The sequence below is a fragment of the Agelaius tricolor genome, unplaced genomic scaffold (assembly GCF_023055355.1).
Source record: "Agelaius tricolor isolate 1412-34295 unplaced genomic scaffold, bAgeTri1.0.p SCAF_4, whole genome shotgun sequence".
Classification (NCBI taxonomy): Eukaryota; Metazoa; Chordata; class Aves; order Passeriformes; family Icteridae; genus Agelaius; species Agelaius tricolor.
The window spans coordinates 45,407,379-45,434,598 of record NW_027269264.1 but is presented as its reverse complement, the minus strand read 5'-3'; the positions used below and the strand labels follow the sequence as shown (position 1 = coordinate 45,434,598).

General features: G+C 40.8%; 1 protein-coding gene across 4 annotated transcripts; it reads right to left on the bottom strand.

Annotated features, from left to right (window-relative positions):
* Window positions 1-1,438: 1,438 nt before the first annotated feature.
* On the bottom strand, window positions 1,439-26,368 carry DAB2 (DAB adaptor protein 2). Of its 4 annotated transcripts, none has more exons than XM_071425497.1 (14): window positions 26,182-26,368; window positions 14,041-14,162; window positions 12,714-12,853; window positions 11,981-12,079; window positions 11,537-11,668; window positions 9,463-9,546; window positions 8,884-8,931; window positions 8,631-8,693; window positions 7,212-7,841; window positions 6,217-6,364; window positions 5,124-5,651; window positions 4,580-4,671; window positions 3,650-3,717; window positions 1,439-2,890 (listed from the first exon to the last, which is right to left on the bottom strand). In XM_071425497.1, exons 2-13 carry the CDS (start codon window positions 14,132-14,134, stop codon window positions 3,655-3,657), a joined length of 2,121 nt encoding a protein of 706 aa, XP_071281598.1. In that variant the 5' UTR covers window positions 14,135-14,162; window positions 26,182-26,368; the 3' UTR covers window positions 1,439-2,890; window positions 3,650-3,654. The 4 variants fall into 4 exon arrangements, with proteins under 4 accessions (XP_071281598.1, XP_071281600.1, XP_071281599.1 ...); XM_071425499.1 differs by having other exon boundaries at window positions 14,041-14,155; XM_071425498.1 differs by having other exon boundaries at window positions 26,197-26,368.
* Between the last annotated feature and the right edge of the window lie 852 nt (window positions 26,369-27,220).

The window sequence follows — 27,220 nt, the reverse complement described above, 5'->3', positions numbered from 1 at the left end:
GTCAAAAAATCCAAACCACAAGCCAGCTCTTTAGAAGAGCATTTCTTTTCAGTGGTTTGCTGTAATCCAGATTTAAGGCATCATGTGTTGGACACAGTCACAAGTCACTCATAAATATCCTTCTGTTTAGCTGTTAAGAATTACATATTTGGATACAATCTTAAAATAATAATCCGAGTTAAAGATTTTCCAAATTACCATGGGTAATTGAAAAATACCATAGAAGCAATTTTATTTTTCTCTATTCCCTGTTTTTTGTGGCAGGGTGAGGGAAGTGTACAAAGTAAGACAGGCAAATTTGCCCCCTGCTCAAGCCTTGATTTGGATTATTTCACTTAAGGAAATCTTTATCTGCTGCAGCCTCAGTCCAGCTTGATGAGTCCAGTTACAAAAAAACTCATTTGTTAGGCAAGAATGCAAGACACAGACACTTGTAATATTGTATTGTTTCATCAAAACTGCTATCACAGTTCTTGGTTCTTTAAGACAGAGACTCAGAGTGAGCAGCTATTCAAAGTTAGCTAGCAGACCAGCAAGCATCTTTGGCCAGCTTGTCAGAGGGCCTGATGAGCCAGATGCACAACATCCTGATGGCCGTTTCAAAATCTGAACGGCAGTGATTTAAATCCTTAACGCAAATGCTGGTAAACATATTCCTTCATATTGGCATTAAGGGAGTCAACTGTCCTTTATTTTTAATACTAATTATATATTGCTATGCAGTCAAGAAGATAAAAAAGCAAAAAAACAACAAACAAAACCACAAACTGAAAAAAAGCCAACCAACCAACCAACCAAAACCCCCCAAAACCAAACCAAAAAACACCCAAAAAAGCCCCATTGTGATTCTGCAAACCCTCTTAAGACCTATATTTCAAGGTGGATAACAACTCCCTTGCAATGAGTTGTTTTTAACCCCTTAACCATCAAACAATATTAGAAATAAGAAGAAAAGTCTAAAACAGCAGCTTGCTAATGGATTTATTATTTTTTTTAATCTATCTCTGTTAAAGGAGTATATAATTTCTTCTGAACACATGAAGATGTTCTAACTGAGATTTCCCAGCATCAGTTTAGATCTCCTGCAAAGCTGGAATATACAAGCTGAATTATTGAAACTTCTGAGTGCAATGCAATTTAAGTACTTAGCTCCCACAGTCCGGCAGAAAGAAGCAAGAAAGTATCTTCAGCAGCAACAAGCTCAGGCTGAGCAGCCAAAGTTCTAATGATGGTTTTTACTAAATCAGTTTAAGATTTTTATATTTTAGTATGGCACAGCATTTGTTGAACAGGTCCTATGCAAGAAGTTACAGAAAGGCACTTTGCCATCAGACAGCTACAGAATCTGTGAGGAATGATTCTCAGCAGGCTTTGAAATTCTGATGTCAACTAGACCACAAGACAGTTACAGAGGACAGAATTAACAGCCACACTGATGTTCATTTGGTATGAAGAGTTGCTTCTTTTTAATGCCATTAAGTAACAGGTACTACAGTTTTATATAACAGTGTAACATCAATAAGTTTCTACATTTCCAGTTTGAGACAAATACTTAAATTCATGATTTTTTTTTTAATTTTTAAAAACATTTTTGCATTACAGAAAGTGCAAGAGAAGTTTGTATACAAGACTAATTGCATGACTGGCTGTATTGGGTACTAAGGCGGTATTCAAGTTGACTTTCTTAGTTCTCCAGTTTAGCAATGGCTTAGGCATTTGATTTAACAATAACATTTCAAGTTTATACTTAACATTAACAGAAAAACTTCTGACACATCAGTCATCACCACTGGCCAAGAATGTAGCTGTCACAGGCAGTTGTAACTGGTTCCAAAGCCTGTTAGTAAAGAGGCTCTTGAGAAAAGGCAAGCTTTCCAAGAGATGATTTTTTTACCTCACATTAATGGCACAGAGGTGGTGCATCTGTTCACCAGGAGCCTAGGCATGGAGTGAAGCCTTTTTGGTGTTTTTGTTTTCTAGCATGCTGGAAACATACCCCAGTACACCAAGTGACAAATCAAACTGAGCACATGAGGGATTCACAGAGATATAAGCAAGAACCCTACCTGCTTGTTTCATTTGTTTGCCAAGCCACCTTAACAGGAAAGTAATCCTAGTAGTTTTCCCTCCCTGAAAACTGCCACATTAGCACCAAGACAACAGTTAGTGTCCACAGCTACCTAAATGTTCTGCAAGAAGTTTTTCAGCTTACAGTGTAGGCCTCTAGTACTCAGGGCTTCAGCAGTGCTGTTACAGACTCCGCAGTCCCTTAATGACACATTTATGGTGGAATGATGCTTTTACTTTTAGTTAAACAGACCAATAATAGATTATTTTCCTCTACACATAGTTACATTTTTGTGGCTAAGACACCAAGTATTCTGTGCAGTCACCAATTAGACCTCTGTAGCATCCCCTTAACTTTACAACTGGCTGCTGCTGTCATCATGGGCAGCTGGCCTAGTTGTTTAAGATGTGGAGTTTCAGCTACTAATTCTACACCCTTATGCAAAGGCAACACCTCTCCCCTAGGAACATTAAGCTCCTCTCCTTTGGGACAGTAAGTGCTATGTAAAGGGAAGTGGTACAAGACACATTACTCAGTGCTGCCAACCTCTCTGTAAAGGAGTGCAAAGAACCAAAGTAAAGGTAACATCCACCAATTTGAATTTGGGTTTTCAGCGTGAGTCAATATCCCCATTTGCTTTGCCCTGAATTATTGTCTTCACAGCATGTTCTTTGCGGGTCCATGCTTCAATCCACCTGGATATAGTTTAGACTGCAGACATCATGAAACATCAGCAAGAATAGCAGACAGCAAAGTGAAACACATAGAAAAATCACATTGAGAAGAGGTCCAGTTATTCCATTTGTCCTTTTCTGGTTACACCTAGGATGATGGAAAGGAATTAGTGTTAGGATGGTTATGAGTTGTGCTTTATTGCTTAAACAGAGCCACTGAGAACAAAACTCAAGCAATAAATATCAACACATGTTCTTCTATCAGAAGCTAAACAGTATTTCAGGGGAAGACTGAAGGGTATGGCAGAAGATTTGCTGGATCAGTAGATCATGCTCTTCAGTCAAGAAGTTTCATGGTATGAAACTTCAAATTACATTAGTTTCTAGCAACAAAAACTCTTGTAACAGCTTTTGATAAAAAAATCAGAATAAGAGTCTAGTAGCCTTACTCTAGTTTTATTCCAATTTACCCAGAGTCCAAAACAGCCATTGTTGAAGTGATTAAAGTACAGAAAGCTGTATGCTGTATAAATGGCACTCTATGCTAACATTCCCCACAGGTATCTGAAAGTATTAAAGTCAGCTCCTCTGAGATCTGCAGCATGTATATAGTCATTAATTTTCCTCCAGGAAAGGAAATCTACATCTACCGTGGGCTTGGGATTTAAATCTGTGAAAGAATGAAGTCTTTATTTCTAACAAAGTGAAGCTGGCTAGGCTTAGACGGACTACAGCTATGTACAAATCTGATAGAGGTACTCTAGCAGAAGTTCCTCCAAGCACTGTTTGCCATATTTCAGGGAGCATTAGTGTGAAGCTACTGCAGTTTTTGGATATCTCTTTGCCAAACATTTCCTCAATACATTTCAGAGGATGAAGTAGGTTGGCTTGTTAATGGAAGACTTACCTGATCTATGCAAATGGGTTACCAAATTGATCATCAAAAGGACCAGAAGGTGGATTCTGAGATTCCTTCTAAGAAAAGAGAGATAAGCTGTTAGTGGATTTCCAGTTTTCACCAGATTTACACTGCATGGCTCTAGGAGCTACTTCCTGTTCAAACACCTGAAAAGAATACTTCATAGCTCCTGCTAAACACACATTTACTGTACTGCTTCAAAAAAGGAAGGGGGCTCTAAGCCATGTTAGCTTTTATGCTAGTCCAAGGCAAGGACGTTTCTTCAGAAAACTGTTTGCTACTGACACTCCTTTGGAGCGAGTGGAGTCATGATGAGTATATTTTAGTGAAATGATAGAATTCTTAAGTCAGCACTGTGGTATTGGTCCAGAATTTTCACTGAGGGCTTTAAGTGCTCTGTCTCAATTAGAGTGATCTGGTGAAGCCACTTTCTCCCATACAGAGCCCTGAACATGGAACCTCTCATTTGTTCAGCTAGAGAGCTTCACAATCCACATGGCTCAGTCTGCTCTAAAGAGGGTAATGTATAACCAAAGTGGAGTATTTCTGCAGCTACATTGTGGTACTCTTTTGTAGAGTGTCCCAATACTACAGGACTTTGCACCATGGGCAACTGGTTGTGGTGCCAAGCCAAGTGGAATAATGCTTTGTTAACCTTTGTTAACCTTCTTACAACAGATACCCTCTGTTAGATCACATGTTAGCCTCAAAGATGCAAGTTTTTTGTTGTGTGGCCTCTAAAGCCAGAAGTAAACTAGTGCTCAAACATCGGCAACATAGTTATTAAGGAGAAAAAAAGGGTTTTGATGGCTTTTTTTGTGGTGGTGATGTCATTTGGGCGTTTTGGTGTTAGGGTGTTTGTTTGTAGTTTGTTTTGTTTTTTATTTGTTTGTTTTGTTGGTTTTTTTTACTACTTACAGATGAGGCACTGAAAGGGTCTGTTTTATCTTGACTCTCAAACAGGCCTTCAGCTGGCAACGCACTTTGTCGAGGAACAGGCTTTGGTGGTTCTAAAAAAGAGAGACATACTGCTATAATTACTTGACAGATTTAGCAACCACTCAGGTCTGCTTGTATAGCAACACCACAGCTCATCTAATTAGAAACACAAAAAAAAATTAACTGGAATTTTCTTGGAGTGACTTTGAGTCACAATATTAACTCCTGCCTGTCCCTCACTAAGCTTAAAACAGTGGAAATTCTATCAACAGACTTAGGTTTATCTCGTTCTTGTCAAATAATTTAGGCACTAGGTGTCAGTGTTCAGCCATGCTGCTGCTAAGTCTTCGATTTTTTCTAGTTGAGCTAGCCCTTCAACCTTCTATTTCAGTAACCATTAACTCCAAAATGTAACCAGTCATTTTGGCAGACAGCTTGCTAGCTGCCATTTCATCATGATCTGTACTATCTTTAGAAATGCCTACTTTACTACTACAGTAACTGCTGAGAACTCCAGGAGCACCTGAAAGGCTTTGCTGTTCTCCTCTCCTTGCTGGTACTGCAGGTGGCTTTGTCAGCTGGAAGTCTTTGAACATTTCTTTGACATCCTTCATTTCTTTATCCCCAAGTGGATCCAGAGCAATGAACGCATCGCTCTCTTTCTTGGACAGCTCCTTCTGCAGCGTAGGTCTGGGTGGTGGCTGGGGTGGGCTAGCTGCTGTTGACATGGAGGGCAGTGCCGAGGCTGTCTGAGCTGGGAGCGTTGGAGATGTGAACATGCTGCTCTGGAAGGGATTCACAGCACTGGCTGGCTGGGCCCAGGAACTGGGTGTAACTTGTGCTGGCTGTGACCAGAGACCAGAAGATTGAGCGGGTGTGGCACCAAAAGATGAAGACTGGTTCCAGCCTGGCACTGCCTGAGTACCAAAGGCAAGTGGTTGGGTAAATCCTGGAGACTGAGCAGGCATCATTGACCCATGAAAGACTGATGTGGCCTGAGTGAAGGAAACTGTCTGTGGGGTCCATGGTGATGAAGTTACTGGCAAGCCACCTGGGGGGAGATTTTTGTTACACAGCACTTCAGTCAACTGAAGATCACAAGCAGGAGTCCATTAATTCCATAAACAGTACTAGCAAAAGATTTTCATGTACTGTTTGCAAAAATCTCTTGATTTGCACTTACCAATCAAATCATTTGGGAGAAAGGTGGTGGGAGAAAGGGTTTAAATTTTTACTTTGCTGCATTTCAGTGCTGCAAGGACATAATTGAGGTTGTTTGTAAGGGAAGAAGGAACATACTTAGTTCTAGCACAAAAGTGACAGATGGATTTGCTCCTGTTTAAATTATTATTAAGACACTGTGCAGCAATGTTACTCTGACCTCAAGTTGTGCTTGGCTCACTTGAGCCTTGTGTACCTGAAGCAGGTAACTGCTTTAATCCTGATTCAGTTGAGGATGCAGAGTTTAGCACTCACAGAACTTAATAGTTTCGGGCAAACAGCACATGGGTTAAAGGCTTAAGCACTATAAAAGAAGTAAAGGAAGACTAGAATCCATGTTTTGGTGTTAGAAGATATCTTGGAGTAGAGCAAAACATTTACTTTTGTAAACTAACCTAGAGCAGCCAATGGAGATGCTGTGGTAGAACCTTTTTTGAAGAGGTCCAGTGGATTAGTTGGCGAAGCTGCTGGCTGTGCCCCTGAGCTCAGGCTCTCTGTAGATGGCACAAAGAAGTCTGAGCTGAACAAATCATCCGATGCAGCCTAGAAAGAATAGGACAGTGAGATGCCATGGCAGAACACATGCTAGCACAATCAGGGCTCCCTAGTCCAGAGTCCAAAGGAGACTTTTTTCATCTAAAGCAGAGGAGGGAGTTTTGATGTAGCATTTAGAGTATAGGAGTTTCAAACATCACCCTTTTGTTCATGCCTATGGAGATACATGGCATTAAATAGGTAAAATATGTAGTAGTCATAAACCGACAGCAGAAGAGCAGGACTGATGGCTAAATTATTTGCTGCAAGTGAGCTTCCCTCTGCACCCTACCCCTTTAAACTCTACTGCTTAGTCTGCAGAAAACTCTGTGGTTGTGGCAAGGCCAGGAGTTTTGCATAATTTGAGTACAAGACAAATGAAGCTGATCCAGGGCCACACTCTGCCTAATCAGGCAAGTTAATTTCCTTCAGTAGGCAAATACTGAGAAACCACATGGGCTTTGGTAAGCTAGTACTAGTATCTTACTGTCACAAGACCCTAGGTTGATGGGCATACTGCTATCATAAAAGGTTATACTGCTATCATAACAGATTCTGGCATGATATCAAGTGTTAATACACATAGCAGCATACTTACCAGACCTTTACAGGAGTATGGCAGCATTAAAGAAGAGAGTATAGAATTTAGTGACCATAGCTACTATGAAGCATTCATTCATAGATATTAGAAGGTACTTTGGCTGCAGAGAGGTTAGTGTGAGCAGGGTAGGCAGAAGCAGACATGTTGTGAAGCTAGGTAGCCAGTTATACAGTAATAAGAAAGAAAAGCTTCCTTCACCCAGCTTCTCCAAATAAAATCATGCATATCACCATAAATCACTTGAACACTGTTCACCTTGACGGATCTCCTTCCTCTTCCTGGCTTGGTACTCTGTGGTGGTGGGCTAATTGTTATAGGCTCATGTGGCGTGAGTTGGATATTGTTTTCAGAATCCAGTTTTACTCCATTCTGCAGAGATGTTCCTTTGGAAGCACCTTCCAGAAACAGGTTTGTTGGGGTTTCAGGAAAGCCATTTCTTTCTCTTTCTGGTATCACATTGGGAATTCTTGCTGCAGGTGACTTATTCTCAAGTGGCCACTGGCATGTTAGTGCTTCTCGTTTGCCAGTTCTATTAGAAATCTGGTCAAACTGTTTATCAAAGTAGTCAATATCACCATTTGGATCACCATTACCCCCTGATGTCAAGGTAGTTGGACTTTTCTTCTGATCATATTTTAGAGAATCAAATGAAGGTGGTGCAGATTGGGCTGGCTGTGTGAAAGGATCATCACTGAAAGGGTCTGGATTAGGTGTAGGAAAGAAGCTGAGATTGGTAGAGAAAGAACTCTCAGGCAAGAAGGGTGTCTGTGCCTTTGGTTGTGGAAGAGAGGCTGTGATGCCATTCAAGAAGAGATCCTCTTTAGCAAAGGTTTGTTTGGTCTCAATTTCAGAATTAAAATCCACTAACAGAATCTCTTTAGCTTCCTATTTTTTCAGAGAGAAAAATGAAGTTAGTTATACATAGATTTTGCTGCACAGTGAAAAAGATCAAAGAAAATAGCTGCAAAAGAAGATATCCTAGTATCCAAAACATTATACAGGTAAATATTCAAAATCACACAGGAAAGCACTGGTGTTTATAGTCAAATTACAGCTATTTAGTCCCTGAAATCCAATACTGAAACATCTGTTTTCAGATCCCCTAGTTAAATATCAGATACTTATTCTTCAACCTAATGACTGTAGAGTGAGTAGGAGCTAATTACACCTAGGCTTTCACTTGAGTCACAGACCTCTGCTTGAGTTCCAGTCCTTAGTTCACAAGTTGTGAAATCACACTGTCTTGGTATGACTTCAAATTGCAGTCTCAGCTTCAGAATAACACTGTAGTGGAAGGTAACATGCTAATTCTCCACCAAACATGCAGAAGAAGGGTGAGAATTGGTCACTGGCTGGGTTGACAGCACCAACTGCATCCTGCTGATGGTGGCTTGCAGTGCCAGGTTTAACATGATGGATTTTTGGGGTCACTGAGATATGATAAGGCTCATACACTCTTTTGTGCAATTAGGCCATGTTTTGAGCTAGAGCTACTGGAACGATGTTAGTAGAATTAAGTACTAGAATGACATCTAGTGGCTAAGTGGATACTTTTATGGCCCTACCCCACTAGCACAGTGATGACTGCTAGGCGGATGTCTCAATAAAACCAGTACTAGGACTAAATTTGCTTTCAAAGAAAAAGCCAAGGCAAGTAAGGTGGACTCTACTTACTGTGGGACTGCTCATATCAGGGGGTGTTGACATATCCCCAAACAAGTCCATCTGGTCAACTCCCTTGAAACCAGAAATATTGGAAGAATTGGTATCTGTTAGAGCTCTCACAAGAAAAAGAATCAAGCATCATGCAGATATACTGTAAAATCTGCAGTAAACACTATAAACACTGCATTTCCTACACAATATGGGGACAGTCAGTTTTGAACTCTTTAATGCCATCAACAAAAAGTTTTGAAATTTAACCTACCGGTTTCATTTTTTCAGCTTGATCAGCAGGCAGTTCTTCACCATCATTCTGTAATAGATGGATAACAGTGTCAGAAATGATTGGAATTTCAAAATTTGCCTTAAGCAAGGAACTTATGGGCTTTAAAAAGCAAGTGACAGGGAAGGGAAGCATGAGAGAGATTACTACTCAGTATTAGATCCACAGACCCTTTTCACTTCCATTTCAATGTATTGGGCATCTGACATTGCCTTCATAATGCTGGCAGCATAGAGAAAGTAAAAGTTAGATGTGGTCCAGCAGCATACCTAATCAACAGAGGCTGAGTGGAAGTGACCTACCTCAGTCTTACTTACTTCACTCTAAAGAAAAAAGAAGACTTTTAATACCTAAACATCATGTAGAATATCAAAAGTCTCTCACTTTGGAGGAGCTCACCAGACCTAGGCAGTCACACACCTGGCACAACTGCCAACCGATAGCTTCCAGTGTTTCTGGATTTAGGCAGAGCTTAGCATCAAGTCTTACAAGAGCCCAAAAGTCAGCCAAAATTGAAACAAGATTTATGCAGACTCACGCAGTTTCTAGATTTTTACTCACCTTTTTCTTTTCTTCTTCTTCCTTCTTCTTCATATTATAAATTAGTTGGAAGAGGTCCTTAAGATCAGAAACCAGAGGCTCAGCCTGGAAAAGCATGTAGATTTTAGGCCATGTATTACTTTTACCTGGACTTCTACTGCTGCAATCAGTGCAACAAGCCAAACTTCCCTAAATGGTGCAAGACTTAGGTTGAGATAACAGGAAAATCAGGAGTTTAAAGACCTGTTTAGTCTTCATACAAGATTCTGCTTATGCATAATCCAAGAGGAACGGAACACAAACAGTGTAGAACTGTTGTTAACTCTACAAAAGTGGCTGTACATGAATTTGTGCTAACCTGCTATGTTTTTGCTAAAAAGCTGATAGCAATACTTCTTAAGTGCATGGCAAGTCCTAGAACTGCAAAATTTATCCAAGCCTTCTGGTAATCTCCAGAGAGGAAGAATATTTTGCATTTGTCTATTTGCTACCAACTCTAGCACTGAATGTGGAGAAAACTTCTATATATAATACTATTTTACTTTAAACAGTGTACAAATAGCAAAGGAGAAAGGCAAGCATAAAGTAAGATTATCATCACCTCAAATGTGTAAAGCTTTAGAGACCAGCTTTAAATGGGATCTGTGACATGATGACAGTTTAGTGTGGATTAGAAAGGCACGGCATGCCCTGCGCATCCATTAACAAGAATGTTGTTGTTGAGATGGTGTGAGTTTAGCTGCACTGCTTTGGAACACTTGTCAGTGCCTGGAGTAGGACACCTTCCCATCTTCAGCCACTGCCATTGGCACAAGCAGAGAATCCTTTGTACAGATCTCACTGCTTTCACCTGAGCACCATCCTCTCCTAACCAAGGGGTCTAAGGCATGCAGCTGCGGGAAGAGCCATTGCAAGAATCATCACCTTCAACAAGGAGTAACAGCGGCAGCAGGGTAGAGCTGCAGAAGCCCTTACTTACAAACAAATTACTTACTTCCTTACTTACAAATTTATGAGAAAAACACACAGCAGCAAGTCAAGAGCTGTGTAAGGCCTGGCTGGGCTTAGAGGCTGGCAAGCAGCACCCCATGGTGAACTGAAGGAATAGACTCCAGAGTGCATAAAAAAGGCTTTTGTGCTTAACCTACAATGCCACTGAAATCAATACAATTATTGGTCAGAATGCTGACAAATTAATAAAAAAGACCTAAAAGAAGGCCTTATAGCTGTTACTGAAGTACTAACATGTTCCAACAAGGAGCTCCTCAGTGGAGGACCTGTAGGGGGTCCAAAGCTGCCAACAGGTTCTCCAGGAGGGTGGGTAGGAGTGGGTAAAAAAAAATCTAGCTTTGAAGTCTGGGCTCATCAAGTCATTATAGTGATTATTATAAAATCATTATAAAGACAAACTGATAAATAAAAAACACCTAACTTCAGGTTGTTTATGAAGCTGCATAATTCTTAGTGGTATTTTTTAAAGTAGCTTTTTCCAGAATCCAGTATTGAGATTCCCCTCAGAGAGACTAACCTTGCACACAGGATTTCTGCATGTGAGGAACTTATCACAGAAGGATCAGAATCCCTCCCAACAAGTTCAGGTTAGGAGGTCCTAGGAGGACCAGATCTGTCATTTACAGGCCCCAGAATCATTGTTGCAATTGAGTAAGTGATTTCCTTGCTGCACAAGGCAAAGCATCATGTGAATAGACTAACTAGTTCTATATTTCTGTTAATTCAGAATGAAGCTCTGGCTATTTTACTTAAGAATTAGCACTTTCACAGTGGGAAGCCTGTGCTAATGGCTCTGTTCATCTCACTAATGACTTTCATAGACAAGTTAAGCATTGTTAATCACAGTAACCAAGACTACTTGAGGGATTTTATTCTGGACTACAAAGAAACTGTACAAGACAGAAGCCAGTGGTGACACAGTCAACTCCTATTGTCTTTCTTTCAATAAAATCTGTCCATGCATGCTGGTATTCCCCAGAGGAATTTTGTAAGATTATCACAAAACACCAGACCTTTATCACGTGTTAAATATTTACACAACAGCATTATCCATAGCACATGAAAGAAAGTGTCTGATTCATACCTGCTGGGCTGTTTTTATGGCAAAAAATTGGTGCTGGCCTTCTCCTCCACATATATAGCCAAAGGCACGATTGTCTGTTACATCCCGAGCAATAAAGGAGATTTTGTTTACTGGATGCTCATGTTCTATGACCTGGAATTGGGAAAAAAAGCAAAAAATATTGGTTTAAATTTCTGGAAATATAATAGCTGCTATTCTCTGTAGTTAGAATGACTGTAAAAGATCTTCAGTCCAAACCTCAGATTCATCAGCCTTTGATTAATCACAATAGGATGCAGCTGTCTTTCTGACAGGACTCTTCAGCATCACAAACATTTCACAAGCAAATTTTTATATGTGGAAGTGAGGTATACCATCCAAATAAGGATCTAGTTCATATTGGTCTAACTTCCAGTTGCCTCACTAGCTTTAAGAATCGCATTAAGAAGAAAAGTTTTATCTTACCCCAGTTTTTTCATCTATTATCTTGATACCAGAGAGGGAGATGTTTACGCAGATCTTCTGTTTGTGTTGGCCCTGGGAACGGGCTGCTGCTGCCATTCCCTAAAGAGAATGAATGCCAAAGTATCCATGAGACTTCTGTTGGACTGAGCTTTAACTTGTTCTTTGTAATATATGACTGCTTAGGTGTAAAGTGATACCACAGATCTAGATGGTTTCCTCTGTAAATGTTTTAGAGCTTTAAAACAGGTTTTAGTTCACAAAATTGCTGCAGTAGCAGCATCTTTACCTGCTTTTCAGTCTAGTTGAAGGTATGTGAGTGTTCTGCACTGTAGAAGCAATGGTCTTTGTTGCTGCAGGGATTAATTTATTTTTAAATTTTTCTGTATCTCTCAGTGTCACCATTGACACAGGATGCCAACTTGTGCTTTGAGGTCAGTGTTAAATTTCACAGCAATCTCCCCTTCCCCTCCAAAACCCAAGCTCATAATTTTTGATGAAATTCGTACTGCCATCATTCATACTGGATGCCTACAGACCCAAAGGAATGTTCCCAGACTTTCAGAGAAATGTCCTTTGAGCCAGAGGTTACAGTACAGGAAGCAACATCCATCTAGATGGTGCTGTTAGTAACTACATTACCATTAAGCTGTATCTGAAGTTTTGCCAAAGTGACTGATCTGCTTTTTGAAGGCTAACCAGAGATTGGTCCTTACGTGACAGATCAAGCCCTTACCTTCAGCTTCATCATTGAATCCTGACTCATTTTGTCTCCTCTTGCCTCAGGAACATCATCTATGCCAATCAGTTTAGCCTTGTATTTTACACCATCACCTTTGAATCTAGCCAAGAGAGATTCATCTGTTTTTTCTGGCCCTGGAGAAAGAGAAAAGGTTTGGTGGGTCTGTTTGTTTTTTGAGGTTATTTTTACGTTTGGGTGGATTGGGTTTTTTTGTTTGGTTGTTTTTGATTTTGTTTGTTTTTTTAATGATAGAAACAGCTATGTTGAGATTCATGATCTTTAAAAAAAATATACACCATATAAGTATACACCAAGTACATGTTAGAACGGTCTCCTGAGTACAGCTGACTAACAATCTGTGTGCAGTGCTAGACAGGTACTCCTTTAAGGTCACCGTACTCTTGCAGAACGTAGCCTCAGTTCAAAGAGTGGAGCCCAGTGCTTAATGTCTCAGGGCTTCAGAACAATTGTTCACCACATAAAAGACTAAAATGTGGATAAGCAACAGTCAAGTAGATATAGGTGCTAAGAATTAAAGACACCATGCAGAAATGGTACTTCCCATGCCCATATAGGATGTTCAGCAAGGCCTTTAGGTGTTATCCCCATGTTCTGATGTAGGCAGATCTCTTCTTGCTGTGCAAAAAGAACCTCCCAGTTCACATGCTAGAACCTGATATCAGTGCCATCATACAATGAGTCCTGCTACTTTGGTCCTAAGCATTTGGGATTTTAGCTAATTTGTTATTTCTGCTGGTCCTGCTACTAGGAGCTGCTTTCTTCTCTGCATGCTCAACATTGCTCAAGTATGTACCTAGGTATGTATTTTTATATGAGGTAATTATATTTACATGATCTAATCTATAAAAAAAATCTATTATCTGATATACAATAATTCTCATGGAATGAGTTTTCTAGCTTCTCTGGACTAGAATTTGTATTCAGCACAAGTCTTCTTTCTGGAGGCTCGGGAGGAGTCAGGTTAAAGTTCAGACTAACAGTTACCACAATGCTCCAGGGTCTGGTCACATCCTCAGAAGAATCTCTCTTCTCTGGGCTCTTGCTTACTTGTCAGGCTCAGCAAATGACTCACTTAACAGTGGAACAGAGAGCTTTAGAACTTAAGGCTGGAAAAAAGCTTTTAAAACTAAAAGCCTACCTTCTGGTTAAGTTTATTATATTGGCATATTTACTCATTCTTCTGGTCAGGTGGTAAACTCAGAGTTATTTCAGCAGTAGTGGGAGGGTGATATTAGTATTGGCAAATGCAAAAGATTCAGGACACAATAGAGGAGGTGTTCATGTGGTTAGCATTTCTTACCTTTCTTTTTTTCCTTCTTTGAAGATTGTGCCTTTGGTGGAGCCTGTTGTTCAGGCTGGCTGTTGGTAGCAGTAGTTTCAGCTTCAGTAGACATGATTGTGGCCAGTTATGTTCACTGTAGGCTTAAAAACCCAAATAACAGTTAGAAGACAGAATTAATATTTTACCTTGAAGAAGAAATACTTTTATTAGAGCTTTTAGTCCACCTGAAGTTCTGCTGCACGCTGATGCCTGACAAAGCCTGAAACCATAAGGAGTGATCATATGGCAAGTCTGACTCAGACCACACAGAGCACGAAGTCACCGCCAGGAGGTGATGAACCCTCACCTCAGTAACACCCAAGCAGTAGGGCACACTGATCTACACCAACGGGCTGCACCAGCATGTTTTAATCTGTCAATCTTAAGCTTTTTTTACCTTTTAAGGCTATTTATAGAACCTCAGGCATTTTGGTCTATTCTTGTTCAGCACTGCCAGCTGCATCTCTAAAGTAGTGTAGGAGAGAATGCAAGAAACATTTGCTAGGATCTGTTCCAAACTATTATGAGGATGGCACCAAAACGCCCAAAAGATGCAGTAGATATTGTTCATGTTTTTATAACCAGCAAAATCAGAGGTTATACCACCCAACAGGTAAAACCAAATAATTTCCTCAGGCTGTAGACGGACTGCTCCAATAAAAACACAACAGAACCTCATGCCAAACCCCCCACATGCTTGTCTTAACAGTAATCATGTAAACTTTAGATTTTCAAAAACCCTGCAAATCGACCAGAAACTATGGAGTTTTAGGACTTACCTCTATGCCATATGACCCTTTTGCCTCTGAGACACAAATTAAAAAAAAAATAAATTTACAGTCACCATGTTTTGTTCCAATACAGCTGAAGCGTTCACTCTTACCAAACAGAGGTACTCAGAGCAGCTTTATGGAGTTATGAAGATCTAAACCAAGCTAGAAAGAATTGGATATCCACATCTGCTACCATTCTATCAATATTCTCTCTGGGATAGTGCAATGGCTGAAGTTAGTCCCTCGAATTTTAGGATAACAAATGAAGTCAAGAAATTATTTACGCGATAACTAATAATATTTAAATAATTGTGCTCCTTTTTAATTCACCCTACATCCAGGCAAGCTGCTGACCAAGACATCCCTTTTATCTAGCATTTGAGACACAATTTGTATGTAGATACAAGTACTGAAGCATTGCATAGCCCCTTGCATTAGAAGTTTGTTAGTCTCAATAGTGAATTCCTCATTTTCCTTAGTAATAGTTGAAGCTTTAACCCATTACTTGAAATGTACTTTCAGAGTTTTGCTCTCACTCCTGCCTTCCCTTCCTCCTCTAATTTACTGCTAACTAGACTGACTCAACCAGCTTGCCACTGAGTAATGGCTGTAAATTCTTAACTGACTCTTAACCCAGGAAGAACACAAATTCCTAGGTCCTAAACAGAGAATACCACTCTGAAAGCCCCCATTTCCATTTAACCAGGAGGAAGGCCTTTAGGGAACTAGCTAATCTAAGCAAAATTAGACCTAGCTTCTTACCAGATGGTTTGTGAATTGCATTTAGCATTGGTCAAGTAAATCAACAGAGATAAGGGTGCTCAAATGGGAAAGAACTGTCAGCTATACCTGTTCTCCTCTGTAAGCAACTTATCTGGCCATGGTTAGGGAACATTTGATGCAAGGGAGCAAAGGTGTTGCTGTGAAAGTTTCAAGTGGTTCTGAGTAGAAATTCATGTTAGAGGAGGAGTTTTTTTAGCAAGCCATGGTTATTTAAGAAATGTTATCACTGAAAGAGTGGCTTGCGTGTCCATTCTGACAAAGGGTCCAAGGGACAACTATTAAGCACACAGGGATTTTGCAGAATACTTGCAACAATGCTGAAACAGATTGTGCCTATTGAAATCCACATTTTAATCAGATAAAATAAAGTCAACTGAATTCTTCTTTCAGAGTAACTAAGCTACTTAGTTACTCTGAAAGAAGAGTTACTATCAGCTACTTACCTGATAGTATAGTTTTGGGTAAAGATATCTTTTAGACATAAGCATAAGGAATCCCTCCCTAGATTTATCAGATCCTTCAGAAATAAAGGAAGGAAGAGAGTTAAGGTAGGATCATTAATTAAACACCCACTGCTGTACGGAAGATTACTGTTGAGAGAATAGAAGGAAAAGGCCCAGAAGAGAGAAATAAGATGTGCTCTCAAGAAGCCGAGTTATAACTTTAGGACATGCTGCCTAGCTCCATTCTGGAAAGAAGAAATAAGAACCTCAAGGCAGTGAATCCTGCCTGTCAGTGATCCTTCTTCCTCTAATTAGCAGAGCTACACCCAGCTGTGTTGGAATCCAACTTGCATCACACGTTGAAGTAAAATTAAGAGGCAATAAAAAAGAAATAACTTAAGAAGGAGCAAATATGCACAAGCAAGACCTCACTTTGACAACTGTAAACTGGTCTATGGCTACACGTGCAGCTGCCATCTTTGCATTTGAGGCATCTCTGATCATCACTGCCATCTGCCGCCATGATTTCCTTTGTGTGGAAATCAGACCACAAATTTTTATAGAACCAGATAGCAAAAAACCCCACAGTGATGGAAGACAGGAAGGGATACATACAAGTGTGGCTGAACCTTTGCAAATACCCTGTCTTACTATGGGAAAGCTCATTTTTAGTGTTGGCAATGCAATTTTAGACTAGTGAGGGCCTTCTGGCTACTTTACAGGACCTACTCTCATATCTGAGATCTGCCAAAACTCATGTTTCCTGGTGAGATTTTGCAGTACATGATGGTCATTTATCATACCTTAGGAGAACTTGGTGTCTTTGAAAATCACCTCAGAAACCACAGTATTAGTGAAACTAAAAACATAATGATAGACAAAGGCAAGCTTAATATGTGTTCATATTTTAAATAACTATTTCTTGATATCTGAGTTAAGCCACATGTTCAGAACTAAATTGTCTCTGTCTTCACCTTAAAATTTCCCTGGGGTGGTGGGAAACATGTAGCTTGAGCTAGCAGTAATCTATTCTGCTCGCTATAAAAGAGCCTCAACCACAAGTAAATACTTTTTTCTTCAAAAAGTTTATGGGCTTTACATTCAAGATAAAGCTAGCCAAGGTCTTTATCACACTTATGTTTGTGTTATCTTAGTGGAAAGTGCTGGTGTGCTTAACATGCAAGTAACTAAAATAAAGTTAAAATCTTCCATTTGTTTCTTGGGGGCTTCCTTTCACAGTGCTCAACCCCTTAGAATTTCCTTGCTCCAGCTGCAGGTGGAAGGCAACAAGGCTAAAATTGTTTTCTGACACTTTAATTTTGAGGCCATCTCAAAAGAGTCAGCCAACAAATGTGGCAAGGTTAGAGATGCATGTGCTTGTATGCAAGGGTGAAAGGACAGCTGAGCCTTCAGATATGCTGGCATAGTAAAGAACAAGGTCATTACCCCAGCAACTATGTCAGCACTTAGTTTAAAGCAGTTTGGATCTCGTCCATGTGGACGAGTCCATTGGCATCACCACACCTTAATTACTCACTAATCAGTTGTATGGCCCATCTTCATTGCTGTGCTAAATGTGCTGTTTCAAAAATCCAGAGTACAGATTTACAGATGCTGCCACTTTGGGAGAAGTGCACCAAGCTCTGCCTGTATTACCACATACATATCATACACATTTTTCTCACCCACTTTTCAATTTACTCCAGACAGGGCTTGCAAAGAGACCACTAGCAGTATCGTCCTCCTCTCCTTCAGGGACTATCCTGTGGAGAGCAGATAGACACTGATGACTCCTCAGACAAACACCATGTCAGGCCCTCAATGCACAGTGCTTGATGTACGACCTGCGACCCACTCTCCATTCAAGACTTGTACTTCATTTCTACACAGTTACCTGAGGAAAGTCAGCCTCATAACTTTTGGTATACTGCACTGTTGGTGTCTTCCCTAAACTCTCTGCAGAGAGGGCTGTCAGTAATGACAAGTCATCCCTGAAATACCTGTTTTTTAGCAAGTCTTGGGAGAACATGCCGAACAATTTTTGTTGAGAAACATTTCGTTTCCCTTAGAGATGCTTTTACAGATATCTTTTATTTGAGAAAGGGGTGGAGACACAATAGATACCCTTAATGACTATGTTTTGTCTTGTACAAAAGTGAATTGAGAATCTTCATTATGGCTGTAGTTTGTCAAAAAATTAAGGACTGAACAGAATCCTCACCAACAGACACATTTTCCCCCCTCAGCAGACAAATATAAATGTCTCAAGGTTGATGAGACATTATCTAAGAGGTTAGGGACACCCAAAAAGTCAGAGGTAGATAAGCTAAACATCTGCTCAGCAGCCCAATACTTTGTCTTCTTCACAGCCTGTGCTCCTTCTTTGTCCCTGCAAGTACATGATTCAGCTTAAAGAGTTATTGCATGTAAATATTAACCTTGAATTAGAATCTGTAAGGCCAAGAAAGGACAAGAGAAGCTTTTACTGCTGAGTGAAATACAGTTAGGATGAACTAGTAACAGGAAGCACAGCAACAGCTCAACTGCTGAACATGCTTCTGGGGCAGGTTGTTCCTCCCCCACCATTCTTGAAGGGTTACTCAGGTTCTTCTGGTTAGAAGGCTGTGCTAGTGAATTCAAGATTTTAGTTTTCAAGCTAAGAAAATAGACTAAAGGTTGAACAGCAATTCACACAGTGACTGGGAAGAGTCAAAGTTGTAAAGCCAGACAGTCTGTTATCAGTAAATCCTCTTGACTGGCAGCCTGCTGCTCACATCAAGAGTACAGCAGCAGATTTGGGTGAGCCCCTGTAGGGCTGACTGACATTTATATCTAACAATGTACATCTAACAATGACTGACATTTACATCTAACAATCCCCATCTGATTATCACATTTTCTGCTTAGTTCCTGTCCTGCTTCAATGGCAGTAGCCTTGAGAAGCCCTAGGCATGCATTAATAAATCAAAAACATGAAAGTACTAATCAGACTTTTGCTTTTTAAACAGGATCACTCATGCTGAGGAGTCAAATAAAATATAATCTTAAATGTTTTCTTTTATTGCTAGAACACCCATTGCTCTGGTATCTGGCAGTGTCTAAAGAGTTAAAGTTGAATAAACCTTCTGTAACATGACACAAGAGATTACAATGATTTAGATGGAACATTCCAGATACTTGTTCTGATTGAAGCATTAACATTAGCCTGTTTTCTCTATTAAAACAATCAAACTATTCTGTTATGAACTGGCATATCCAGCAACAAATATCCATGAGAAGTAACTGTCTTACCTACAGGTAGGTTGTATCTGACGTGTTCACATTTACACATGACTAATACCTGCATGAAGACAAGTAGTAGAAGAAAGTTCATAGACAGCTTGGGAACTATTCACCTGCAGTTTTAGCCATGTCTGGAATGCAAGAGCAGTATTACTTGTCAGAAAGATGACTGAATACATACTTTTATACTGCAGAGTATAACCAAAGGTCCCATGGTTTGTCTCGTAAGAGACACAGATAAAAAGGATATTAAACTACACTGCCTGGCAACTGCAGCTAATTGTCATTCCCACAATTCAGTAAGGCTTACATTAGCAATGCACCCATCATTCAGTTGAAAAATCCTGTTGAACTGTCCTGCTTAGGCTGTAGATTGGTAGAAATGTGATTTATGTTCAAGAGATCATTTGCTTGATATTGTGACTTTAGTTAAACCAGGTGCTTACCTGTTGGACCAAGTATTTCTAGAATAACAGGATTTTACTTTAGGGAACTTCCAACATGCAACTTGCTTTTCAAGCCCTCTTTGATGTTTTGTCTTCTTACCCAAGAGGTGGATTGGTACTTTGTTGAGGTATTAAAGGCAGACTTAAGCCAAGGGCTTCCTCTGTCAACACCAATTCCAGTTTGGAATAAACTGCAACAGCACTTAACATATTGCAGGATGTGGAATATAGTCCAGCTGTGTTCATCATATACAACCCATAATGAGAAACAGGGAAGGGTGACCTTGATCTGCTTAGTAGGATAGAAGTGCAGCACTAAACACATTAGGGAATACCTCCCTCATGCTGCTCCCTTCCCTAGTACCAGCTACAAAGCAGATAAAGATCTCAGTGCACTAATTAGCCATGTCAGCTACAGATGTTGGCATGTACCATTGCTGGTGCAGGATCACGCCTGTGAAACCACACAGAGAGCTCACCGTTCAGCCAGCTTGCCAGCTGCTGTTTCATCACTTGAACAGAACAGTCTGTTCTCATCACATCAGTCTCCTCTGAACCTCTTGGTTTTTAGCAAGAACATAGAAATTCAAGTTCCTGAAAGTGTTTCATACACACTTGAATCATGGCCAAGAGAATATCACTAAGTTAGCAGCTGAGACTGAACAGGTCATACTGTTCAAGTGGTGCAATTCAATTGGTACTTTTTTATCATTCTACTATGCTTTCAAGCACATGATTTCTGAACAGATAATAAGTCACTTGTCAACCCAGCCACAGCAGTGGCTCTATTTTGGATTTTTCTTCCACTTGTCATGGAAATAAATATATCTTTTGCAGGAAGATTAAAGCAGTGGGCTCAAGAGAAGTAATGACCAATTTAAATAAGCCGTACCTGATGAACACATGGAACAATACCAATTCACGAGTGAAAAGCATTAAATGAGCTCATGCTATCTGGTTCCCTGAAGACTTAATCACAAGATGAACTAACTAGCACTGTCATAGTGTTTGATAGAACTATTTTTCAGCCAGGAACTTCAGTATCCAAAGGTAGTGCCCAAACATCTAGCTAGTCCACCTTAAATTATTATTTGTTCCAGGAATAATGCTGCAACAAGGCTTGATAGCAGCCTTTCCCACTCTGTTCCTTAGCTATGGTGACCTAATCATTACTTTATTGAATTAAGAAATTATTTTAGTACCAGCAATACCAACATCTTAACTCCAAACTCTTCCCTTAGAAAGAAATTGGAAGGGCATACTGGGATACCTTTCTTGATAGAGAGCTATCACTTTGGAAACAGAGACTAATTAGATTACATATTTAAATTATCCACAAGAATTTTCTTCCTTCCAGCCTTCAAGAAAGGTGGCATATTTTACAACCTGCCAAGGGAGCACACCTCTATACCTCTCTCTAGTTTCCAGTTGTGAAGCCTCACAAATTAGTGGCACCTGAGCCAGAGTTCAGCTGCCTGCTGTAGTCACTGCTAAGGAAAGCATCACCTGCCCCAGGGATGAGGAATCTCAACCAATGTGGCCGCAGTGCCTACAGCTCAACCTTTTACCAATATTCCTTCTTGAGACTCACTGGCTATATCAAACAACATAGAAGCAAAGCAGTTGTTATTCAAGGCAGCTAGTGTTTACCCAGATGCCATTGAGCTTAAACTGAACAACAAATCAAACACTTCATTTCCAACTGTATTCCTAAAGCCCTCCTGCCTAGAAGGCCTGTTTCTGATCTTCCTTCTTGCTAGTATAGTGAGGGACTCTTGCCAGTAACCATGCTTTTCACCCCTCCTTCTCAGAGCAGGAACTTCACACATATTGAAGCTGTTATCATAGGTTATGTCAGCTGCATACAGTTAACTGTCTGCTGCTGGCACTGCTATCCTTCTTTGCAGCTTGGGTATATGCAAGCTGTACTGAGAGAAATTGCATATGGTTTGCACAGTTTATTCTTAAGTGTGTTCTCTACTGGTTCACAAGTTTATCTGTATGATAAATAGGATTTTCCTGTACTATTCTTGCATTCAGACAGCCTAAACCCGTGCAATCCTGGCCACGTTATTGAGTGCTGCAGTTTGCTTACCCAGCCCGGTTATCCCATGAGCAGCCAAAAGCCTATCATTAAACATTCATCCCAGCAGTAACTGAAGAGCACCTACCCCCCAGATACTGTGCCTCTCAATACACAAATTGTTGTAGCAGTTACTGACACAGGAGTCACTCCATACTGACTCTTGTAAGAGATGCAAATTATGTTCATTATGTATTCTGGGAAGACTGATGAAAATTCTGCTTGCAGAGCCTACTTGTTGTAGGTTCTTCTACAGCAGTTCAAGTCTTGTTAAGTATTATGAAGCATATTGCTTAATATAAAGGTTACACTTGCCTTCAAGATTAGTTATTACCAAGGCCCCCAGCTCTCCCTTGTATCTGCAGCAAGAAAGGCAATGAATAACTACACAAGACTCAAATCTAAAAAGGTGGTACAGAAGGATCTGTACCAGAGGTAAGAAAGGATTAATCAGGAATTTTAGAGTTCCACTACAGTTCTTACAGTAGGTATCCCACTGAACAGCTAATAGAGTTTCATAGATGACTGTTCTACAGTAAGTTTCCCCACCAGTAATTATAATTACACATATTAGAGGAAGTTTACACTACAATCCATAAATCCAGACTATAAAGCAATCTTGACCAGGGTCTCTCTAATTTTCCATCTCTGTGATAGTCTTGACGGCACATTACAGGGATGCCCCCATCCCTGAGAAGCATACAAGGAGAAGTGTCAGATCTAGAGTTTACCTTCCATCAACCAGGGCAGCCATTGTTTGCAGACAGATCTGTGATTTGAGCTACTAGAAAACTAGTCCTTACACATACAGTGACCTTTGTCCCTTGCCTCAAAGCACAAATGACCGCATTCTGACAGGGCACAGAAGAGATCTGAAAGGTAGAAAAACAGGTTGTAATATTAAAATGGCATCCTTAGTGCTCCCAACTTCTTTTGCCCCCTCCTAAAAGGAAGGTTTCATCCATAGGCATTTTAGCCATGGGGCTAAAATGATTAGGTGTGTGGCACATCAGCATTAGGATTTGAATAGACTTTGCTGGAGGCACAACTTCCTAGCTGACATTGCCATCAAGCCTCTTGACTGTCAAGGTGAAGGTCCATTATCCTGTCTCTTAGACCTACTTTTTCTGCTGAAGAGATAATCCTCATTTTATTGCTTAAGATGAACATGCAACACGAACTGACAGAACAGCAGGAAATTCAGCTCCGAGGCCAATAATTTGTCCTTAACTGGCCCTGAGCTTTTAGATTTAAGGGGACGTGTGCCAGCTATGAAGCTATATTAAAAACTTTTAAAATTAATTTTAAAATCACATAGATAATTAGGGGCAAATATCTACAGGGCATTTCAGCTGAGACACTTCATCCTCAAGCACTCCAGAGCATATGCAAGGCATAGTCTTTCAGATGAGGAGAGACTAGAATGGTCTATGTCTCCATCAGCTGGGGCTGAGAGGACCTGGATGGGAGAAGATGCTTTGTTCAGCACTCAACTGCCCAGCTTGTATAAACAAGATAATCCTGTTGAAACTGGTACCTCTTGTTTATTGACTAGGCCTGACACTATTCTTCATCCAGCTTCTTTATAACCCTGAGACCCTTGAACCCAAGCACAGCCTCAGAATCAGGTTTCTAATGCCAGTTTTTTTTCTCAGTTACAATCTCAGACAGCTTATTTGATTTGATCTCTTTAACACAACCTCAAGTTGTACTTTTGTGGAGTCCATGCTGAGGTAGCAAGTAGTGGCTTATCCCTGTTTGTGTTTCACAGCAGAAGCTCATTAAGTACTCCTGGCAGTTCCTGATCCCAGTGGTATCATCTTTATTCTACTAACAATCCATTTGTCTCTATGCAAGATCTGAAGTTCTGCTCCAAAATCCTTGCAGGTTACAAAGTTACCTTCATGCTGCTTCAACATTTCCTTTGAGAGAATCTAGCTAGCAAGCAGAATTTGCATCAGCCCTGTTTCCAGATCAAGCTAGCTTTCTCTAGATGTGGAATTTATTGCTTTGTACAGGCAAATTCATGTTTCTGTAGTGGTCACATATTGCTATCCTTGCTGAATAAATTTCATGAGCATTCCCAGGGTTAACGCAGCTGGTCACACAAATTTCCTAAAAGTCTGAGGTTTACTAGGAAAGGAGAGCATCAATAAGACAGAAAAATCAGCAGGTTTAGCAACAATACCCAATAGATATGGAATATTGGTGCACTTTTACATCATATCTCCAGCTTTTCTACTTTGATTTCTGAGCAGCCGCATTGGATTCACCCTTCCTTGACATTAAGTGCATTTATTTGCTTTCACACAGCGACAAAAATCTACCCTTTCCATACATTATAATCACCTGCTTAGAGTTTTTCTTCTCATATCTGCTTGAGAAATAGAGGCCTTGAGCAAGAAGAAGTACATCTATAGCAGCTACTGGTCTGCAGGTAGTTTAACAAGTAATGCTCATCTCAATGTGAAAATAGATTGTGTAGAGATACTTAGCAGCATTGTAGAAGGCATATAGCAGATTAGACATCACCTTTACCTTCACAAAAATTCACTCAATTTTACACTGAGCTTTCCTGTGCACCAAATCATGGTGTTTGCTAGTTAAGCCTCTGTTCTGATGACTCACCTGAAATTGATTCAGCACTCTCATCCTCCTTACCTTTGCTTCCTTTTGGTTGTCCTTCTTCCAAAACAAACCTACTATTAATAAAAACTCCTGCTTAAGATGTGACCACATCCTCACACCATCCAGGGAATTTTGAAAAGCTGATTGTGGCTCAAGAAGCATTGTGCTGGATACAACTGCAGTGATTCTTTGAACAGACGTGGTGGGTGACCCCCTTAGAGAGTGCTCAGCTGGAAAGATTTTCTGTGGATTACAATTCATGTCTCCAGCCTCATGTACCTCCAGGAAGGTCCTGATGGAAGCTGACACAAAGACCTGCTAGCATTATAATTGCCTAGGAGGTCACTATCAGACACAATGCCATCCTTTCTGTTTAACATTGCCTATCAAGTCTTCACAACAAATTACAACACACACCTTCATAATTAAATTTTTTCTCTAATGGAATCTGCATCTTTAATTTTGTCTATTTACAGAGATGTTGCCTTCCTAGAGCATTCTATGCCTAGAGCATTCTTCCTATGGCCATTCTTTAGCCTACAGCATACCTTCATGCTCTCAGATATGGTTACTTTTGGGCAGCCTTGTTTATGAAAGTTACAAAAGACTTGTGAAGAAACAAATGCTCCCTTGTAAGGCAAACTTAGCTTAATTAGGAGAAGCCTTAAAAATTTCCAACTCTCAAAATAAAAAAATCATCAGTGTTACCATTGAATTTTGGAAAGCATTAGAGTAACCAGTCTCAACATTTTTAAGGGGTAAAACCTCTTTACAAAGGAGTCCACCTGAGGAGATCTATCTATGTTGGCAACACCTGCATTTGTCTTACGGCTCACCGCACTGGCACTGTCAAGTGTCACCATATAATGGACACTAGACTTTATGTATCATCACCTGAGAAGCCAGTTTCTCTGACACTGTAGAAGACTAATTCCAGAAAATTGTCAACATCTACAGCTATCCCAGTCTACCTCAGAATGAAGTAGCATACAGAAATTCACTGGCAGACAGGAGTGCTCCATCAAAAACAGCAAGGACACTCTATCCAAACACAGAACAAAACCCTACTCCTGCTTCACAGCATCCTAACCTGCACTCTCATTATCTCTGCTATTGGAAAGCTTCTTTCATATTAGTTATTTATTATAACTAATTGGCTATAAAACCCAGGAAATTTAGAGTTTATATAGTTAATCCATTTAATGATTTCAACCCCATCCTCCCCACACACAGAACCGAAAACGAGCGTTTATATTGCTTTACTCTCCCGCTTCCCCGGCCGCCCGCCCCGCCGGAGCCGGGAGCAGGATGCGGGCGGCTTCTCCCGCAGCTCGGCCGGGACAGGCAGCCCGCAGCCCGGCTCGGGCAGCACCCAGAGCCCCGCGGGACGGGACGGGGCCACCGCGGCGCCGCCGCCCCCGGCGCAGCGCGGCCCCCGCGGCTCCGGAGCGCGGCTGCGGAGCCGAGCCCGGCCGGGCAGGCGCTGAGCGCCCCTCCATGCCAGAGCCCACCCCGCACGGTGCCCCGCGCCCCGCCGCAGGCACACAGTGTCGCATAGTCGCAAAAAATAAAATTAAAAAAAAATAATTAAAAAAAAAAAAATCTTCTTCCCCCGGTGACAGCTCCTTCGCCCCCTCCCCGGCCGTGCGAGAGCAGAGAGCCCGGCGCGCAAAGCTCCTTACGGGCTATATCCGTACCGCTCCGTGCATGATCCGATGAGCGCAGCCGGTAGCCTGGCTGGGACCGGGGCCCCGGTTAAATATTCGGTTGCACTCTCGCCTTGAGATTAGTTAGCCACTCACAGCGAGCGATATGGTTTTAATCAGATGCTGGCAGCTGACGACTACCCAGGAATGCGCTGTGATGTTTTTGCTGCTTGGTCTTGGCTACTCCCCCTCAACGTGTCGGTGCTCACAAGTTTAACCCCTTGCGAGCCGCCGCGGCGGGGCCGGGGGGAGCTGGGGGCCGGAGCCCCACGGGGACACGGGGGACGTGGGGTCACAGGGATCGAGCGGCACCCACAGATTGTAGCACCCTCCCCGCCCTCCATCTTCCCCTAATCTGTGACCTGCAGAACCAAAATATTGGGTCAGTGTAATTCAGTTTCTGGGTCACATCGAGACCTGACCTTTGTAATTCCCACTCATCTTTATTCAAACATCTATCATGGTTTTTTTCCCCCAGAGTAGTGCAGCTGTTTTCCAACTTGTATGAAAGAACTTCTGATAAAAAAATGATATTTTTGTCCTTGTAGCAGAACGGTGCTTTTTTTTTTGTTTTTTCTTTTCAAGGCTGTTAACCTATTTTTTTTTTATAATTTCTGTTCAAAATTGTGCATTTGGGACTGCACCAATACCCAATTAAAAAAAAAAAAAAGAAAAAGAAAAAAGAGAGCAATACTTTTTCTTTTTCTTTTTTTTTTTTTTTTTTTTCCTGCTGAATAGATACATTTGATCGATATTTCGAAGTGTTCAAAATATGGAAATATTTAACACAAACTTATTTTACTGCCGGGAAGGTCAAGGCTCAAAACTGGCATTTGGCAAACCTCCTCATCTAAAGCTACTAAATGAGACAATGCTTTTCTAGATATGGCATGGTATTCTTATTTTTCACTAATAGCTAGACCGTACTATTCCTCCTCACCTCATGCCTGAGGTGAGTACGAGCTGATAGTTGTGTCTCACTTGCCTGTATCAGCCTTTCATCTGAGAAGTGCTA

Excerpts from the sequence above, each read along its gene's own strand:
- DAB2 (XM_071425497.1), bottom strand. The coding sequence starts at position 14,134 with ATGTCTACTGAAGCTGAAACTACTGCTACCAACAGCCAGCCTGAACAA. Across the intron at positions 12,080-12,713 it reads ATTCAATGATGAAGCTGAAG|GGAATGGCAGCAGCAGCCCG; the intron begins GTAAGGGCTTGA and ends CATTCTCTTTAG. Across the intron at positions 6,365-7,211 it reads GAGGAAGGAGATCCGTCAAG|GCTGCATCGGATGATTTGTT; the intron begins GTGAACAGTGTT and ends TATTCTTTCTAG.